The 21,475-nt window shown below is 35.9% G+C and overlaps 1 protein-coding gene across 2 annotated transcripts in view; it reads left to right on the top strand.

The window, feature by feature from the left end:
• Window positions 1-21,475, top strand: part of ST7 (suppression of tumorigenicity 7) — a 330,306-nt gene that overhangs the window by 260,714 nt on the left and 48,117 nt on the right. For both annotated transcript variants that reach the window (XM_044679523.1, XM_044679522.1), the window contains exons 10-11: window positions 5,098-5,170; window positions 6,684-6,786. In XM_044679523.1, coding sequence (XP_044535458.1) covers window positions 5,098-5,170; window positions 6,684-6,786 — 176 coding nt within the window. The remainder of the gene's footprint in view (window positions 1-5,097; window positions 5,171-6,683; window positions 6,787-21,475) is intronic.

Raw genomic sequence — 21,475 nt, 5'->3', positions numbered from 1 at the left:
ATTGCTTTCGACTTGCCTCACTTCCCATTGTTTTTACACTGCTAAGCCTCGTGTAAAATATACTGGGATTCGTTCAGCCTGACTCTTTTCTAATGCCCAACTCTTGGCATTCCCCATTGACTGTTGAATTATGTCCTTAGTCTAGATTCAAGGACAACTGTCACCAGCCCCCTTCCCTTTCCAGGACTGTTTCCCACCTGTGCCCAAATTCATTCAGTTAATTGACAAGCATTTAAGTGTAGTATGCCACATAGTGTGCTGAGTGCTTAGGAAAGAAAGAAGGAGCAGAAAATGATCCCTGTCTACAAGGATCTTACATTCTAATGGGAGAGGCAACATGCCCTAAATGGATGCATACAAGATACATACAGAGTAGATAAAATGTAGCCTTAAAGAGGAAAATGTTAAAAATGGTAGGGCAGGGGAAAAATAAGAGCACAGGTGGTATGTGTTATTGCCTGGATGCATCCATCCCTTCATTATGTTAAAAATGGCCCTCTAGCCCTTTAATCACTCCCACCCCCACCACACACACGTATCTATCTACCTGTCCGTTCTTCCGTGTCTAGGGTAAATACTGTCTCTTTCATGAGGCCTTCCTGATCTCCACCATAACGTTTGGCTCATCCATCTCGTTCTCTTTTCACATTTATTAAACAAGTAAGCATTTATTAAGCCCCTGTATGCACTTGAGGACAAACTCTTTAACATCTGTGGACTGGACACCAGAAAGATTCTAGGCAGGATGACCAATGAGGAGGTGACGACAGTGGTCAAAAGGAAGTGTTATGAGGGCCTGAAGTCACCTGGTGTAATGAGAAAGAAGGATACAGATTGAGACCTGGGATAGATATGAAATGGCTGGATATGGTAATGGTTTGGATCTGGGGGGTGAGGAATGGCATAAGTATTGAGGAGAACCCTAATGTTGTCAGCCTAAGAGATCTGATCAACAGCAGGGTCCTTAATGGAGAAATAGTGGGGGGAGGGGTTTGAGAGAAAAAGACAAGTTTTGTTTTAGGCATGTTGCATTTGAGATTTATAAAAGACATCCAGTTTAAAATGTCCAATAAGCAACTTATTATGGTAGGACCATATTTAGGAGAGAGATTAAGGCTGTTTTTATATATGTATACATATACTATAGTATTTATATATTTATAATATATTTATATTATAGCAGGTCATATAGTATTTTATATATTATATAATATGGAATACACACACACACGTGTGTGTGTGTGATCTGCATATAGATAATAACTAAATCCAGGGGAATCAAAGAGGTAACCAAGTAAGAGATGATAAAGAGAAAGGAGGATTCAGAGAAGAGTCTTGACATCTAGCCTCTCTTAGGGAAAAAGATTTACAAGGAAAGTTTTCTTGGCAAAAATAATAGAGGGCAGCTGGGTGGCTCAGTGGATTGAGAGTCAGGCCTAGAGATGGGAGGTCCTAGGTTCAAATCTGGCCTCAGACACTTCCCAGCTGTGTGACCCTGAGCAAGTCACTTGACCCCCATTGCCCACCCTTACCACTCTTCTGCCTAAGAGCCAATACACAGAAGTTAAGGGTTCAAAAAAAATTTTAAAAATGGAGTAGTTTGCCATTTCCTTCTCCAACACTTTTTACAAATGAGGAAACTGAGGCAGAGTTAAGTGAATTGTCCAGGATCAAACAGCTAGTCAATGTCTGAGGCTGGATTTAAACTCAGATATTCCTGACTCCAAGCCTAGCACTCTATACACTGTGCCATCTAGCCCCAGTCATATAGGTAACTTGTATTTAAATCCTGTGTGTGAACACTGTATGTGTGTGTGCATGCACATGCACATATACATATTGTACTTGTTGACTTCCGTATTAAAATGTAAACTCATTGCAAGTGGGAGTCATTTCGTTCTTTGTGCTTGAATCAATAGTATCTGGCAAATAATAGGTACTTAATAAATATTTATTTATTTATTGAATTGGTCTAGATTAAATCACCCATGAAGTCCTTTTCAGTCACAGATTCTGTTTTTCTACCATTTAAAAACTAACTCAAAGAAAATATAACAAATTTGAATACTAAAGAAAAACCTTTTGAGCAGTGTTCATTTTTTTTTTAAAACCCTTACCTTCCATCTTAGAATCAATACTGTGTATTGATTCTAAGGCAGAAGAGTTAAGTGATTTGTCCAGAGTAACACAGCTAGGAAGTGTCTGAGGTCACATTTGAACTCAAGACCTCCCATCTCTGAGCCTGACTCTCAGTCCACTGAGCCACCCAGCTGCCTCCTAGTGTTCATTAAAAAAAAATATGTTTTTTAAATTTGTTTTCCAGGTCAGTATCTCTTATTCATGTTAAAGAAGTTCCAAATAGTTTGTAATTTGGCAAATGTTTCTTTAAACTAGAAAGAACTCCTCCTTTGCATTAAAAATAATAGGAGATGAATATAATCTTTTACAACTGTTTATCATATGTCTGTTCTGTTCCACCGATCGATTTTTCTGTTTCTTAGCCAGTACCAGATCATTACTGCTTTATAGTAAATAAATTTGGTACTGCTAGACCTTCTTTTACCTTTTTTCATGAATTTCCTTTGATATTCTTGACCTTTTGTTTTTTTAAATGAATTTTGTTGTTATTTTTCTAGTAATTAATGTTTTTAGTCATTTGGTTAAGATCTCATTAAATAAGCAGATTAGTTTAGGTAACATTGCCATTTTAATTATATTGTCCTTGCCCTACCAGTGAACAATAAATATTTCTCCGACTATTTAAATCTGATTTTATTTGTATAAAAAGTTTTTTATAACTATTTTTATGTAGTTCCTAGGTTTGTTTTGGCAGATATACATCTAGCTATTTTATTCTATTATTGTTTTAAATGGGTTGTCTCTTACTATCTTTTCTTACAGGACACTGTTGATGCAATATAGATATGCTGATGATTTATATGGGTTTATTTTATATCCTGATATTTTAAAGAAATTATTGATAGTTTCAGCTAAATTTTTAGTTAAATCTCTAGGACTCATATATATACCATCATATAGTCTGTGAAAAGAGATAGTTTTATTACCTCTTTGCCCATTTTGATTCCTTCGATTTCTTTTTCTTTTCTTATTGCTATTGCTAGTATTTCTAATACAACATTAAATAATTTTGGTAATAATGGGCATCCTTGTTTCATTCTTGATCTCAAAAGGAAAGCTTCCAAGTAATCTCTGTTACAGATAATGTTTGCTACTGGTTTTAAGTATGTGCTTATTATTCTGAGGAAAAATTCATTTATATCTATACTTTCAAGTCAGTTTCAATAACAGATATACAATAAACACTTCTAAAAGATTACAGTAATCTTGTATTTGACAAAAGTAAAGATTCAAGTTTTGAGATAAGAAATCACTATTTGATAAAAATAGTTGGGAAAACTAGAAAGCCTTCTGGCAGAAACTAGATATAGACCAATATCTTATGTCATTTACCAAGATAAGATCAAAATGGATACATGGCCTAGACTTAAAGGCAGATATCATAAGCAAGTTAGAAGAACAAGGATGTATCCATCAGATTTATGGGTAGGTGAAGAATTTATGAATAAGCAAGAGAGAGAAAGCATTGTGAAATATAAAATGGATACTTTTGAATGCGTTAAATTTAAAGAGTTTTGTACAAATAATACTAATGTAGCCAGATTAGAAAGAAAACAGTAAATTGGGAAAAAATGTTATAGTTTCTTGGATAGAGGTTTTATATCTACAATATATAAAGAACTTTGTCAAATGTAAGAATATGAACCATTCCCAAATTGCTACATGGTCAAAAATATGACAGTTTTTAGATGAAAAAATCAAGGCTATCTATAGCTATTTAAAAAAATGCTCTAAATCACTGTTAATTTGAGAAATGCAAATTAAATAACTCTGAGATATTATCTCAAATACACTGTTGGCAGAACTGTGAACTGATCCAGTCATTTTAGAGCAATTTAGAGTTATGCTCAAAGAGTTATAAAACTGAATATTTCAAAATTTAAAACAATTTAAACATACCTTATAATTCAGCAATACCACTAATTAGGTTTATTTCCTAAGGTGATCAGGGAAAAGGGTAAAGAATCTATATAGTCTAAAATATTTGTGATGGCAAAGAACTGGAAATTGGAGGGATGCCCATCAGTTGAGGAATGGCTAAACAAATTGTGCATATGATTGTGATGGAATACTACTACAAATCCTGAGCATTTTTGGAGGGGGGACGTGGAAAGGCCTACATAAAATTATGAGAAGTGAAACAAGCAGAACCAAGAGAACACTATAACAGCAACAGAAATATTGTGTAAAGAATGACTTACGTATGTCCTCCTCCAGAGGAAGAACTAATGAATAGACATAAATAAGACATAGTTTTGTACATATGTATGCTGTATCTTTTTGTCAAATGATGTCTTCTCTAATGGGGGAGGGGAGGGAAGGAAGGAATTAACTGAGTATTTTAAAGTAGCATATAAAATTTTTAAAATAAAATGCAAATTATGGGAGAATAACTTCCCATATTTTTTAATACTTGAGTTTGTTCCTTTGTAAATATTAGCTGCTTTAAGTAAAACTGATAGAGGAAATTCCAGATTTTCAAAGTAAATAAATTAGAAAATGATTAATTTCTTAAAAAGGAATTCAAGGGGCAGCTGGGTAGCTCAGTGGATTGAGAGCCAGGCCTAGAGACGGGAGGCCCTAGGTTCAAATCCGGCTTCAGACACTTCCCAGCTGTGTGACCCTGGGCAAGTCACTTGACCCCCATTGCCCACCCTTACCACTGTTCCACCTAGGAACCAATACACAGAAGTTAAGGGTTTAAAAAATTTAAAAAAAAAGGAATTCAAAATAGGTTTTCTACAGTGTTGCCTTTCAAATACTGAATTTGCAAAAGATTAATTTTTAGGAATGCATTTGTTGTATAAAACAACTTAAATATACCTCTAGCTTTTAAAATGTGATCAATTCGTAGTTTAATATTTGAGTAGGATGATTAAAATAACAGTGTTAAAAGATAATTGTTGTTTCCAAAAATTGACAAGAGTTCTTGCTTTCTTTGTTTTTTTCCCCCAACAGATATAAGCTTACCCAAATCGGCAACAATATGCTACACAGCTGCATTGCTCAAAGCAAGAGCTGTCTCTGACAAGTAAGTGAATCATAACTTCTGCTGAGCTAAGTGCCTGACTCAACTTCACAGAGACGGGTGGCTCTGAGCCCTTTTCACCATAGGCTTCTCTTAGTCTATGAAATTGCTGCTTCTGAGCATGCATTTTCCAAAGTCTGCCGATCTTTTCTTTCACTGTTAGCAGAACCAAACCCTTGGGCACTGTAAGTGTTTGTGAGTCCCAAAAGAGGGATTTATAGACACTTACCAAATTCAGTGCCTCCCAAGTGATGGTTGCCAGACAGTAGATACCAAAAGGCCTGCTTGGGACTTAGATGAAATGCCTTCCTTTATTTCATTTTTTTGCTTATCTTCCTCCTTCACCAGTCCAAGACAGATAGTGGTTTTGATGAAAACCCATAATATGGCAGAGGACCTGGGGGGGGGTCACACATTCTTTGCCCCTTCAGTACAGTCCAACAGACTAGCACCCCCATCATGACCTCCTTTCCCCCATCCCCAGCATCACTTCATTTTGACAGCCTGTGTCCCTGGTGGTGTTTGCTCAAGTCATTCAGGCAGGTGGGTGTGTGGCACCATCTCTCTATTAAATAGCCAAGAATGACCAGCAGGTGAAAGAAAATAGCCTAATTGTTTTTCAGTTCCCCCGAGGCTTACCATTTTCCTGATTCTGTCCTCTCTAGAGTCTGGAAGCAGATAGGGCAGAGGCTGTTTTCTTTTCCTGCTCTCAGAAAGGTTTGCTTTTCAGTGTGTGTGCACTTCAAGATCGAAGTAATTTTCTTTCATTCTTTTTTTATCCTGTAGATCGCCAGTACCTACTGCAACATCTTTTCTCCCTACACAGCGACTCCAGCTTGGGAGGGCAGGGCTAGGGGTTGTCACAGCTTTCCCTGTGGTGTCTGCCTGCCAAGTACAGCTCTGGAGTTAGCCGTGGGGTGTGAGGTGAGAAAGAGATTGCATGGTCTGGTTTTTTTTTTCATTCACTGGGGCAGACGATTTGCCCACAGTTTGGGCATGCACACCCCCTGCCAGGACAGCTGAAAGCAGACCCGCTTGCTGCCGATGCTGCCAACAACCTTAACTCCAACACAGCCACTGACATTGGGTTGGGGACCACCATTAAAATTTCCCCCTGTTCTGTTTTTAACATCCTCACTCTTTACGTAACCTAGTTTTCTCTTTTTCCTACATCGTCCGCCCCTTTAAGTCTCCCACCCCCCCACCTAAGCAGGTACCTCCTAGGAAACTTAGAGTAGTTATTTAGAGAGAGAAAATTGACAGCTTGAAATTACTTTCTGCCATAATTAGATGCAAGCTCGCTTTCTGCTTCTGCTGGGGTTTTCATTGACCTCTATCTAAGGGATCCCTCAGAGGTTCCTTGTAGTATGGAGGTTTGGAAAGCGTATGTGATTGGCTCAGCTCGGTGACGTGGGCCCTTGAGTCTCTATCTGTGTCTATGTCTAAATCTGCCTTTCTGGGTGCTTTACCCGACAGCCCTGAGTGAATCATGTCTGTCTGTCCTTCTGCCTTTCAGATTTTCTCCAGAGGCTGCGTCCCGGCGAGGGCTGAGCACCGCAGAGATGAACGCCGTTGAGGCCATTCATAGAGCGGTCGAGTTCAATCCTCATGTACCAAAAGTAAGTCTGAGAAATGCCCATCAGAGCTCACTAGGAGATCTGATGACATGTTTGCTGATCACAGTGTCATGCCTATAATAAACCTAGAGCATACAGAAGGTACCACAGCCAGCCCACGTCGAGGCACTGGGTCTTAAGTGCTCATTTGCTTAGTTTTGCTTTAGAACCGAAACTTAATTGGAGGCTTGTGTGATTTCACATTCAACATTCCAAAGAGTGTTCTAGAGGCGGTTTATGGATTTTGTAGCCTAGGGGCCACACCACCCAGCAAGACCCTTGACTTGAAACACTGTCCAAGTGTGTCCATCATTGTGGTTCAAGCTTGAGTATATTTAACAGCAGAATCTCACACTATGGTCTCAGGAGACACATCTTGACACAAACAGAGGTTTAGAAATAACACTGAATAAGTCACATTTGATATTTTATCTAGTAAACAAGTGGCATTGAGTGGTTTTGTGTCAAGAACATTATAGGAAAAAAGGAACCCAAAGAAAATAATTGTAGGAAGAAAGTGTTTTCGGTATTTAAAGTAGAAATAGTAGAAAAAACACCAACTCACAAGCCAGAGGATCTGGAGTCAAATCTCAGCTCTGATGCTTCTAAGTAACCACCTAACCTTCCTGGGTTTCAATTTCCTCATCTCTGAAAGGAAGCGGTTGGACTGCATAGCTACTGTCCAGGGCAGCTCTGGTACCACATCTATTAAATCCATGATTAGGAATCAGTCCTTAGTGTGAATTGCACAATTTAATTAAAAAGTGTAATTATTGCTGGGCTATAGAATCTTAGAGTTGCAACTAATAAAGATAGGGTTATTCATGAAAACCATTTTTGCTTTGCATTTCTAGAATTTCCTATAATTTTCTACAGTAAATTCAACAAGCATCTATTAAACATTTCTGTTGACAGAGCACTTTGCTAGGGGCATATACAAAGTTTAAATGCATGTATGTTATCTAGGACATAGTTGAGAACTGGTTCTTATTTTTATATTCACACACATAAATAAGTCATGCTCTAAGGGTTATGTTGTAGTTTTTATTAGGGAGCAAAAGACATAGCTTTCTTGGCCATGTTTAGCTTTGTTTCCTCATGAGCAAAATACCAAGGATGAATTTAGTACTCTTGAACATTTCTTTCAGCCCATGTATTTAATGTCTATGAATTTGGATTTTATTAGTGAATAATGATGTAAATTTCTATTTTTTCATATGGCTATAATAATTCAAGAAAGAAATTCTTCTATAGTGATATATAAAATAGTGAGTGCTTCCTAAATGTTTATTGAATCATGTTGAGTTGATACTTTAGTTGTGAGGTATTAAATTTGCAGGAGAAGATGCTAAAGGAATATCTGGTTATCCTCAGTGAATTCAAGATACCAATAGTGAATAAATCATATCTCTCAGTATTGAAAGAACTTAGAGATGTAACTGCTGAATTTTTAGTGCTGTTTTGCTGAACTTTGGAAGACTAAGGAGGACAAGAAAAATGACACTGGAGATTCTTGGTTTGAAAATGGGGAGGAGTGTGAATTCTGAAAGTTAGAGGTTAATGAGCTTGACTTCTATTATGAGCATCCCAGAAGGCAATCCTTGTGCCCTAAAATCCAGCATGACTTCGTTAAGATGAGAGTATGGCAGATTAACTTCATTAGACTGGTGGATCAGGACAAAGATACCAATATAGTTTACCTAGAGTTCAGCAAAACATCTCACAGATTCTCTTGTGCAGTTCTTAAGGACTAAACAGAAAAATATGGGCTAAATGATAGTATAGTTGTGTGGATTGAGGAATATTTGAAATGAGTAATCATAATAATTTAATGTCAGCTTAAAGAGTAGCTTCTAATGGAGTGCCCTAAGAAATTTATCCTTAGGCCCTGGTTTCATCATTTTTATTAATGACTTCAGTGAAAGCATAGGAGATGTGTAAATTTTAAAATGAAAAATTAGGAAATTTATTTTTTTAATTCTCTGGAAAACAGTTGGAGAAATTATTTAAGAATCATTAGACTATCCCAGATCCATTATTTAATAGTCTAAACATTTAGTTTCAAGAAATTATGAATGAAAGTTGCCTAGATCTGTTAGAAACAGAAAACAAAGATAGAAAGAACATACCAATCATCTCACTGAAAGGAACTCTAAAGGGAAACATCCCAGGAATGTCATGGACAACATCCAGAGCCTTTATATCAGAGAATAAATAATGCAGCCATCTAGAAGGAATTAGGGCAAGTACCAAAGTCAGATTAATTTAAGATTTGACAGTGTCTGCTAAAAACCAGAGATGTTGGGATACAATATTCCAAAAGGTAAAAAATAAGCTTTATAGCCAAGAATAACGTACCCTACAGATCTGTATATAATCTTAAATGGAACGAAATTGACTTTTTAATGGAAGAGAGGTCTTCCTAGCATTCCTGATAAAAATTCCAGATCTGAGTATGAAACTTTAAAATACAAATACAAGAGTTTATAAGAACCTAGAGAGCTAAATTTATATAAACAACTAGAAGAAGCTATATCATGATATGTAATGCAGGATTTATGCAAGATCTCTTGCATTTGTAAAATTACCCCAGGCAATCCTGTCAGTTAGGAGAATGAAACTCTGGCCCTGCAAGTGCTAGTCCCAGGAGCTGACAGTTTGAGCTGGGACTATAAAAACCCCTGCAGAACCTGGGGGTTCTGATTTTCTTGACCTAACCCAGATACCCAGATACCCCTTACTTCCCCTTGGGGGCCCCGGGAGGTTGAAGGAAGGTTTGGTTTGTGGAAAGTGGGCAGGATTTAGATTAGAGTAGCCTAGCAACAGGGACACCCCTAAACCAATTTATCAACGATATCTGTCTAGCTGGTGGACCAAACAACATCAGGGCAGTGTTAAACTATCTCTGGCTGAGGGCTGGTTTCCTCAGCCTGGCCTTACCTTCTAGGTCCATAGCCAACACTTGCCTAGCAGCAGTCTCTCAAGAACCCTAAACCCTCTTGCCTCAGTTTTTTTCCCTTCCGTGTTAAAATAAACCCTTAGCCTGAAACTGTGAACTTCTGTAGTTATCATCTTGGGCTAAGGGGCTGAGGAGAGGGGAGAATAGCAACCACTTGACTCCAAAGGAAGTACTGGGCAAGCATCCATTTTATTCAGGAAGTGTGTGAGCTTCACTTCCTGTTGAGTTCTGCTTTCACTCCAGCAGGGAGGGGCCCCTCACTCTCCACCTTAAAGGAGCCTATAGGTAGCAGGGAGACCAACTGGGCATCACAGCTCAGGCTACACATCCCTGACAGTCTCAAATCACCTGCTACTGACGTTACTGGCTCTCAGGCCCAGGTGACACACTTGTACCACCAGCTCCCCTGTTATCAGCCACATTATCTGCTTATTACAGATATAGTACTAAAATCTAATAGAAGATAAGAAACAAATGTCCCTCCTGAACTTTAATGTCTTCAAAGGGTATTAAGGGAGTTAAATAAGAAAAACAGAAGACCTGAAGGTGGATTAGTTTTATTCTGAAGGGTTTAAGAGAGGAAGGAGAAGGAAAAATTAGAAGAGAAATACAACACAGAAGAAGAAAGAAGCAATTAGAACTTACTTTCTCTCCTGACTGGAATGTGTGAGATTATATAAACATAGAGGAAGGAATGGGTGGAATATATATGAGATGAACCTTACTCATAAATGAAACAGACCCAAAAAAGTTGAACATACACTCAAACCTTTGCATATAGAAATTCATAAACCTCAAAAGGGAACATGCAAATAGCAGAGATGGGAAAAAAGAAAAGTAAGAATAGAGTATCACTGACTGAGATTCCCTGAAAAGGGGCATTCCTTCCCACAAAAGAGACCTCTCTACAGGCTTAAGACTGATGATCCTAGTAAACTTTGAGTCTACTTTATAAAACATAGGATTATTATGAGATAAACATAGCATATTTCAGAGTAATAATAATAATATACAGAATGAACTCATTTCTTCCCTTTCATACTTGGAGAGCAATAGCAAAAGACCTATTTATATGTTTTGTTTCCCTTTCTCCCAGTCCTGAATTCTTTTTATTTCTATTTGGAGCTATACTTTGACAGCTATTTGAAAAATATATTCCTCTCTCTATTTGAAAAATATATTCCTCTCTCCTTTCCCCCAACTCATCAAGTGCCACAATGCATAGAGTTCTGGGGCTGAAGTGAGGAAGTCATGGATTCTCATCTAGCCTCAGATATTTACTAGCTGTATGACCCGTGGCAAGTCACTTGACCTGGTTTCTGTTTACTTTAGTTCCTCATCTGTGAAATGGGGATAATAACAGCACTTACCTCCCAGGGTTGTTGTGAAGGTCAAATGAGATAATCATTATAAAGTGCTTAGCACAGTTTTTCAGCACATAGTAAATGTTGTTAGAAATTGTATTTATTTATTATTATTTTATAATTATTATTAATAGAAAAACATGGTGATAAAAAACAAGTGAGTAAATTGTAGATAGTCAGAAAATAGTTAATGATAATATATGGGCATCTTCATATTTGTGATGTGTATTGGGATTTGCTCTGAATAAAAGCAACCTTTTTATTTCTTCAAGATTCATTTCAGCAAAATAAACTCTTTCCTAACATTGGTGATAAATGTAACAAGAACTAGTACTATGTAGCTTTTTATTCAATACAATTTAATAACTAAAATGGGAAAGACTTCCAGGTTTTATTAACCCTGCACATGAGGACCTTGTTGAATATTTCACCCCTGCCAGAGTCAGCAATGTCCTTATAATAGAGTGCTCCACCCTACATACCTCCCATGAAATGCTGCCTTTGGGAATTCTGTAAACTTCATGTATGGGCATCCAAACCAAAAGAAGACAGAAGCACAGATAGACAAGGGCAGAGAGAAGACATCTTTGCCCTTAGGTAACTCTCACTTGCCCTAAAAATATGGGATAAAAGTTGAGCACTGATAGAATAAGTCATTTGGGACTAAGAGAATAGATTTTGTTCTTATTCAGACAGCTTTCTGGACTATTGGTCATCTTGTGGAGTGTGGCTCTACACCTCTTCCCCAGGCAACCCATCAGTAACAGAAACACTTGGGGCTAGTTGGCTGCAGGAGAGAACAGCTGAGAGGAGCCATTGGTGGGGAGTTACAATTAACAGTGTGGAAGAAGTTTTAAGTCCATAAGTGGACTTAAAAGCCAGTCTGTCGTATCTTGAGCCTCAAACATTGTCATTAGGATGTTCTTCACTGAGATGCCTGCTGTGATACACTAGGCATTAGTGGGACAGAACGTGAGCACTGAATACCCAGGAAGTTGTTAAGGAAAGGAGAATAAAGGAACACCTTAAATAAACTTTGCCTAAGTAAAAGTTTGGGACTGGGGTAGTCTCAGTTTGTTGACTGAACTGATCAAGATTGAGTTGAAATGATAAGAAGTTAAATTGGATACCTAATAGGTGTTATGTTCTTGATAAAATTTAAGAACAGAATGTGTAAAAAAAACAACAGTATTTCCTAAAAAAAAAAGTTATAAAAGTTACCTGTCAATGTGGAGACTAATTTCATGAGGATTTTCAATGGCTTGTTAAAGGAAACATTATGGTAATTGTGTATGTGTGATGAAATGTCTGTCAGGCATTGTTATAAGGATGAAAGTTTTATTTCATGCAAACAATGTGGCATCCTACCTTTGCATCTCCAGAAGGCTGATTGACAGAGTATGAAATTGTTTCATAATCCAATTTAGGAAACAAGTGTGTCGTGGATCTTAGCATTTTAAAATGTTTGAAGCATGAAAACAGATAACTGAAATGCTCTTGCTAGGTTTTTTGTGATGTTACATATTAGTGGAACATTTAAGAAATATAATTTTAATTAACTTTTTTAACTTTTTAAAAAATGAGAAGTATTTTACTCTTTTTTGTTTGTTTGTTTTTTTAAAGAGAAAAGGGAGTGGAAACCAGTTTTTAGCTTTATTTACTAAAGAAAAAATTAGGTGATCTTCTAGTCACTAGTTTTCTCCCCTATCCTGCCAATGCCCTCTATACCCGTTTTCAACCAAATAAGCCAATTATAAGCTCCTCAAAATTGTGCATCATTGGATATGGATAAAGGATATGGATTGGAAGTATATCTGAAAAAAATCTTGATTTAAGAGATGAAATCTATTGACACGTTATTTATTTATACTTTTAGTCACAGTGGTAAAGTAAATATGTTGCTGGAAACTTCACTCCAGAAATATGTCCCTCTCCCTTTGTGTACCATAGTTTTTTGTCAGAAATCTTTTGCCAGTTAAAAAATTGGCCTCAGTTATTCAAAAATACTTACCTCAGAGCAAGTTCTTTTTAGTAAAAAAAAAAAACCTCTAAAGAATGTTTTTAAAGATAAATTGTTTTTATTTAATTTTTACATTCTTTTCTTTATAATTTTAAATGCCAGATTCTCTTCCTCCCACCTTTCCCCCCATTCACTGAAAAGGCAAACATGATATCAGTTATACTTATGAAATCATGCAAAACACATTTCCATATTAGCTATCACAAAAAAGCAAAAAATAAATGACGAATGTGAGAAAAGTATACTTTTTGCACTCAGAGGTCTTTCTCTCGCTGCAGGTGGATAGCATTTTTTCATCATAAGTTCTTTACAATTGTCCTGGATCACCATATTGATCAGAGAAAATAAGCTTTCCCAATTGATCAACATAATAACATTGCTGTACTGTGCACAATAAGCTCCTGTTCCTCCTCCCTACACTTTGTATTGTTCATATAGGTCTTGCCATGTTTCTTTTTCCTTTCTGAAACACCTCCCATCATTTCGTATAGCACGTTCCATCACAATTGTATGCCACAACTTGCCCAGCCATTTTCCAATTGATGAGCATCCCCTCAATTTCCAATTCTGTGTTACCACAAAAAGCAAAAGTGCTGTTAACGAATATTTTTCTATCATCCTTTGTCCTTTTATCTCTGAGGTACAAACCTTGTAGTGCTGGATCAAAGGTTTTGTAGTTTGATATCCCCTTGGACCTAATTGTTCTCTAGAATGTCTGGACTACTCATTAATGTACCAATTTTCCCTCATCTCCTCTAGCATTTGGCATTTCTTATAGGTGTGAGATGGTACTTCAGAGTTGTTTTAATTTGCTTTTCTCTGACCAATAATAATTTAGAGCATTTTTTTCAGAAAACCATGGGTAGCTTTGATTTCTTCTTCTAAAAACTACCTATTCATATCCTTTGAACATTTATCAATTGGGGAAAGGTTCATATTCTTATAAATTTGGCCCATTTCTATATTCAGTATTAATTTGAGAAATGATGATTTTATCATAGAAATTTCTCGTAAATTTTTAAAAAATATTACTTCATTGTCTATGATTCCTTTTAGCAAAATGTAGTGTCCCTGATTATCCTTTTCAATTAGGTCTAATTTTGCTTTTGCAAATTTTTTTGTCTGAGATTATGATTACCACCTCCACCCTCTTCACTTCAGCTAAAGAATAATAGACTCTGCTCCAGTCTGTCATGTCAACTGTGTCTTTCTGTCCCAACTATGTTTCTAGTACACAACATATTGTTGGACTTTGGTTTCTAATCCATTCTGCTAGTTACTTCCACTCTATGAGGTAGTTCATCTCATTCACATTTATGGTCACTAATTGTGCATCTCTAGTTTTCCTCTGTTTAGACTTCTCTGTTTTTCTTTTTATCCTTTCCCTCCTCAGACATCTGTCTTGCTTCTGACCACAGCTTCCTCCAATCTGTGTTCTCCTTTTTATCCTCCTCCACCCATATCTCTTATCTTCTTCCTCCTTCTATTAAGGTAGATTTCTCTCTGTTAAGGTAGATTTCTATACACAACTGAGTGCATGAATATATTTTACCTCTTTGAACCAATGCTGTTGAGAATAAGGTTCAAGCATTGCCTGCCACCTACCCCCCATTTTCCTCTTCTCTATAAAAATTCTTCCTGGCATCCTTCCTTTATGTGACAAAATTTGCCTTACTCCATCTCTCCCTTTTCCCTTCTAAAATGCATCCCTCTATCTTATCCCTACATGCTTTTTTTTTAGATCATTCCAACATAATCGATCTACATCTATGCCCACATAACCTCCTTCTAACTGCCTTAATAATGATAAAATTCTTAGGTATTTAATGTATCATCATAGGATTGTAGACAGTTTTAATTCTATGGAGTACTTCATGATTACTCTTTCATATTTGCCTTTTCATACTTTTGAGTTTTCTGTTTGAATGTCAGATTTTTCTTTTCTTCTTAGATCCTTATTCCTTCTAGTTTTCTTAAAAGGAATCATTATGTGTCCATTTCCCCCTGATTTATTATCAGTTTTTCTGGGTTGGTTATTCTTGGTTGTAATCCTACTTCCTTTGCCCTCCAAAATATCATATTCCAATTCTTCTTCTCCTTTAAAATGGGAGCTTCCAGATCTTATATGATCCTGACTATGGCTTCATGGTCACTTAAATTGTTTTTTTTTTCTTGCTTCTTGCCATATTTTCTCCTTGACCTGAGAGCTCTAGAATTTGGTTAAAATATTCTTCAGAAGGCAGCTGGGTAGCTCAGTGGATTGAAAGTTAGGCCTAGAGACAGGAGGTCCTAGGTTCAAATCCGGCTTCAGACACTTCCCAGCTGTGTAACCCTGGGCAAGTCACTTGACTCCCATTGCCCACCCATACCACTCTTCTGCCTAAGAGCCAATACACAGAAGTTAAGGGTTTAAAAAAATAAAATTTAAAAAAATGGAGTGATTTGCCATTTCCTTCTCCAACTCTTTTTACAAATGAGGAAACTGAGGCACTTCTTTAAAATGTTTTTGACTGGTTGCCTTTAAGAAAATGATATGTTTTTAGTTATTTAAAGATTGTTTTAGCTATCCTTTTAGACACAAACATTATCTTCACTGTGAGATAATATAAATCTTGGTACAATTATTTCCATGATCATCAATGTAATCAATCACATAATAATTTTAAAATAAAAATTTTCCACTGTTAAAATCAAAATACAATAAAGATTAGTTCATATAGTATCCTAAATAATTCTTGAAATGCCCATAACCTTTTTATGTTTTTTACTCTGCTACTCACCCAAGCAATGCTAAAAATGATAAAGCAATGGAAAAAAATACTAAACTACCTTATAGTTATGAAACAATTATTGTTATGTTCATTACAGTATAATTATTTATGTATGGTCTCCCCAGAAATTGACAATCTTTCAAAGGAGGATCAACCTGGTTACCTTTAACAAAGTTCATCATATTTTTAAGCCACATCATCTCTCAAAGATTGTCTACAAATGGCAGAGGAGACATAAGCTCTGAGGAGGGAGTCCCCATGCTGATGATGTCCCATTTCCTTAAAGTATTTTTAAAATGTATCTTTTTAATTAATTAATTTAGAATATTTTTCCATGGTTACATAATTCATGTTCTTTACCTCCCCTCCTCCCCCCACCCTACCATAGCCAACAAGCAATTCCACTGGGTTTTACATGTGTCATTGATCAAGACCTATTTCTATATTATTAATATTTGCACTAGGGTGATCATTTAGAGTCTACATCCCCAATCACATCCCATCGAACCATGTGATCAAGCAGTTGTTTTTCTTCTGTGTTTCTACTCCCACAGTTCTTTCTCTGGATATGGATAGCGTTCATTCTCATAAGTCCCTCAGAATTGTCCTGGATCATTGCATTGCTGCTAGTAGAGAAGTCCATTTCATTTGATTGTGCCACAGTGTATCCATCCCTATGTATAATGTTCTTCTGGTTCTGCTCCTTTCACTCTGCATCAATTCCTGGAGGTCATTCCAGTTCACATGGAATTCCTCCAGTTCGTTATTCCTTTGAGCACAATAGTATCCCATCACCAAAAGATACCACAATTTGTTCAGCCATTCCCCAACTGAAGGGCATCCCTTCATTTTCCAATTTTTTGCCACCATAAAGAGCATGGCTATAAATATTTTTGAACAAATCTTTTTCCTTATGATCTCTTTGGAGTATAAACCCAGCAGTGGTATGGCTGGATCAAAGGGGAGGCAGTCTTTTAAAGCCCTTTGGGAATAGTTCCAAATTGTCTTCCAGAATGGTTGGATCAATTCACAACTCCACCAGCAAATGCATTAATGTCCCAATTTTGCCACATCCCCTCCAACATTCATTACTCTCCCCTGCTATAATTTTAGCCTATCTGCTAGGTGTGAGATGATACCTCAGAGTTGTTTTGATTTGCATTTTTCCAATTATAAGAGATTTAGAACACTTTTTCATGTGCTTATTGATAGTTTTGATTTCTTTATCTGAAAAATTGCCCATTCATGTCCCTTGCCCATTTATCGATTGAGGAATGGCTTAATTTTTTTTATACAATTGATTTAGCTCCTTGTATATTTGAGTAATTAGACCTCTGTCAGAGGTTTTTTTTTGTAAAGATTTCTTCCCAATTTGTTGTTTCCCTTCTGATTTTGGTTGCATTGTTTTTGTTTGTACAAAACTGTTTTAATTTAATGTAATCAAAACTATTCATTTTATATTTTGTAATATTCTCTATCTCTTGCTTGGTCTTAAAATCTTTCATTTCCCCTAGATATGACAGGTAAACTATTCTATGTTCACCTAATTTATTTATTATTTCCTTCTTTATATTTAAGTCATTCACCCATTCTGTATATTTCTTGGTGTAGGGTTTGAAATGTTGATCCAAACCTAATCTTTTCCATACTGTTTTCCAATTTTCCCAGCAGTTTTTGTCAAATAATGGGTTTTTGTCCCAAAAGCTGGAATCTTTGGGCTTATTGTACACTGTCTTGCTGAGGTCATTTAGTGAGCTCTAATTTTTAAGAAAGTTGTGTGCATGTGAGAAAGAGATCAGATATCTGAAAGTCTTATATGCATGTCATCTATGTCATTATTCAGGTCACTGATAAAAATGTTAAATAGCTTATAGAACCAAGCATAGATCCCTGGGGTACTCCACTAGGGACCTCCAACCACACTGACATTGAACTATTAACAGCTACTCCTCAAGTCTGAGCTTCATCTCTCCATCTTTTCCTTATGAATAGTATGAGAAGTTTTATAAAATGTTTTGCTGAAATCTAGGTAAACTATATCTATATTCCCTATATCTACTAATTCAGTAATCCTCTCAAAAAATAAATGAGGTTGGGCTGGTATGACCTATTCTTGAAATTATACTGGTTCTTTATAAATATTGTTTCCCTTCCTAGATATTCACCAACCACATCTTTATTAATCCATTCCGGAAAATAGTGAAATGATTTATTCATGAGAATTGCAAACAGTTAGGAGGCATCAGGTATATTTCTTTGTCTAGAAGACTTGATCTTTTGAATACAGTTAACTTCAAAGTTTCATAGGAATAGAACAAAGCTAATAATATGTTTCTGTTAAAACTATTGACATTTAGCAAGCAAGAAAGACTTTTTAAAAGTCAGTATCACAGAAGCAAGGAGATGTCAATGATAAACAAAACTCATTAGGTTTCCTCTGTTTATTCTTAAAATTATATGAACTATTTGCTGTTCCAATTTCTTGAATTGCCTTCTCCAACCAAGCATTTTTTTTTAAATTTTAAAAATTTAAAAATTTTATTTTTTTAGAAAAATTTTTCATGGTTACATGATTCTTGTTTTTACTTTCCCCTTCTCCACCACCCCCATATCCAACACACATTTCCACTGGCTTTAACATGTGTGATCAATTAAGACTTATTTACATATTATTGATAGTTGCATTGGTGTGGTCATTTCGGGTCTACATCCCCAAACATGTCTGCATCAGCCCATGTGTTCAAGCGGTTGTTTTTCTTCTGTGTTTCCACTCCTGCAGTTCTTCCTCTGAATGTGGATAGCATTCTTTACCATAAGTCCCTCAGAATTGTCCTGGGTCATTGCTTTGCTGCCAGTACAGAAGTCCATTACATTCGATTTTACCACAGTGTATTAGTCTCTGTGTACAATGTTCTTCTGGCTCTGCTCCTTTCACTCTGCATCTATTCCTGGAGGTCTTTCCAGTTCACATGGAATTCCTCCAGTTTATTATTCCTTTGAGCACAATAGTATTCCATCACCAGCATATACCATAATTTGTTCAGCCAATCCCCAATTGAAGGGCATACCCTCATTTTCCAGTTTTTTGCCACCACAAATAGCGAGGCTATAAATATTTTTGTACAAGTCTGTTTATCTATTATCTCTTTGAGGTACAAACCCAGCAATGCTATAGCTGGATTGAAGGGCAGGCAGTCCTTTAGAGCTCTTTGGACATAGTTCCAAATTGCCATCCAGAATGGTTGGATCAGTTCACAACTCCACCAGCAATGCATTGATGTCCCAATTTTGCCACATCCCCTCCAACATTCATTACTCTCCCTTGCTATAATTTTAGCCAATCTACTAGGTGTGAGGTGGTACCTCAGAGTTGTTTTGATTTGCATTTCTCTAATTATTAGAGATTTAGAACACTTTTTCATGTGCTTATTGATAGTTTTGATTTCTTTATCTGAAAATTGCCTATTCATGTCCCTTGCCCATTTATCGATTGGGGAATGGCTTAATTTTTTTATACAATTGATTTAGCTCCTTGTATATTTGAGTAATTAGACCTCTGTCAAGATTTTTTTTCTAAAGACTTCTTCCCAATTTGTTGTTTCCCTTCTAATTTTGGTTGCATTGTTTTTGTTTGTGCAAAACCTTTTTAATTTAATATAATCAAAATTATTTATTTTACATTTTGTAATTTTTTCTAACTCTTGCTTGGTTTTAAAATTTTCCCTTTCCCATAGATCTGATAGGTATACTATCCTATGTTCAGCTAATTCTCTTATAGTTTCCCTCTTTATATTCAAGTCATTCACCCATTCTGAATTTATCTTGGTGTAGGGTGTGAGATGTTGATCTAAACCTAATCTCTCCCATATTGGTACTACTAGGCCACCTTCCTTCACATTTTTTTTCATTATTTCCCTTGATATTCTTGATGTTTTGTTCTTCCAAGTGAACTTTGTTATAGTTTTTTTTCTAATTCAGTAAAAAAGTTTTTTGGTAGTTTGATAGATATGGCACTAAATACGTAAATTAATTTGGGTAGAATGGTCATTTTTATTATGTTAGCTTGTCCTACCTATGAGCAATCAATGCTTTTCCAATTGTTTAGATCTAGTTTTAATTGTTTGGAAAGTGTTTTGTAGTTGTGTTCGTATAATTCTTGTGTTTGTTTTGGTAGATAGATTCCTGAATATTTTTTATTATCTAGGGTGATTTTAAATGGTGTTTCTCTTTCTACCTCTTGCTGTTGTGATGTGTTGGAAATATATAGAAATGCTGATGATTTATGTGCATTTATTTTGTATCCTGCAAATTTGCTAAAGTTGTTGATTATTTCTACTAGCTTTTTAGTTGATTCTCTAGGATTTTTTAAGTAGACCATCATATCATCTGCAAAGAGTGATAGCTTAGTCTCCTCATTGCCTATTTTAATACCCTCAATTTCTTTTTCTTCTCTAATTGCAACTGCTAGTGTTTCTAGTACAGTGTTAAATAATAGCGGGCATCCTTGTTTCATGCCTGATCTTATTGGGAAGGCTTCTAATTTTTCCCCATTGAATATGATACTTGTTGATGGTTTTAGATATATACTGTTTATTTTGTTTAGGAAAGGTCCTTCTATCCCTATACTTTTCAGTGTTTTCAATAGGAATGGATGTTGTATTTTGTCAAAGGCTTTTTCAGCATCTATTGAGATAATCATGTGGTTTTTGTTGGTTTGCTTATTGATATGGTCAATTATGTGAATGGTTTTCCTAATGTTGAACCATCCTTGCACTCCTGGTATAAATCCCACGGGATCATGATGGATAACCCTTGTGATTACTTGCTGGAGTCTTTTTGCTAGTGTTTTATTTAAGATTTTTGCATCTATGTTCATTAAGGAGATTGGTGTGTAATTTTCTTTCTCTGTTTTTGATCTACCTGGCTTTGGGATCAGTACCATATTTGTATCATAAAAGGAGTTTGGCAGAACTCCTTCTTTGCTTATTATGTCAAATAGTTTGTATAGTATTGGAATTAGGTGTTCTTTGAAGGTTTGATAGAATTCACTTGTGAATCCATCTGGTTCTGGGGATTTTTTCTTAGGGAGTTCTTTGATGGCTTGTTCAATTTCTTTTTGTGATATGAGATTATTTAAGTATTCTTCTTCTATTGTTAATCTAGGCAAATTATATTTTTAAAATGTTTATCCATATCACCTAGATTGCTATATTTATTGCCATGTAATTGGGCAAAATAGTTTTTAATGATTGCCTTAATTTCCTCTTCATTAGAGGTGAGGTCTCCCTTTTCATCTTTGATATTGATGATTTGGTTTTCTTCTTTCCTTTTTGTAATTAGATTGACCAGTACTTTGTCAATTTTGTTTGTTTTTTCAAATTACCAACTTCTGGTCTTATATATTAATTCAATTGTTGTTTTACTTTCAATTTTATTGATTTCTCCTTTAATTTTATAATCTCTAATTTGGTCTTTAGCTGGGGATTTTTAATTTGTTCCCTTTCTAGTTTTTTTAATTAGCATGCCCAGTTCATTGATGTTTGTACTCTCTAATTTTATAATATATGCACTCAAAGAT

The sequence above is a fragment of the Gracilinanus agilis genome, chromosome 5, assembly GCF_016433145.1.
Source record: "Gracilinanus agilis isolate LMUSP501 chromosome 5, AgileGrace, whole genome shotgun sequence".
Taxonomy (NCBI): Eukaryota; Metazoa; Chordata; class Mammalia; order Didelphimorphia; family Didelphidae; genus Gracilinanus; species Gracilinanus agilis.
The sequence above is the reverse complement of the archived record's forward strand: the minus strand, read 5'-3'. Positions and strand labels throughout refer to the sequence as shown.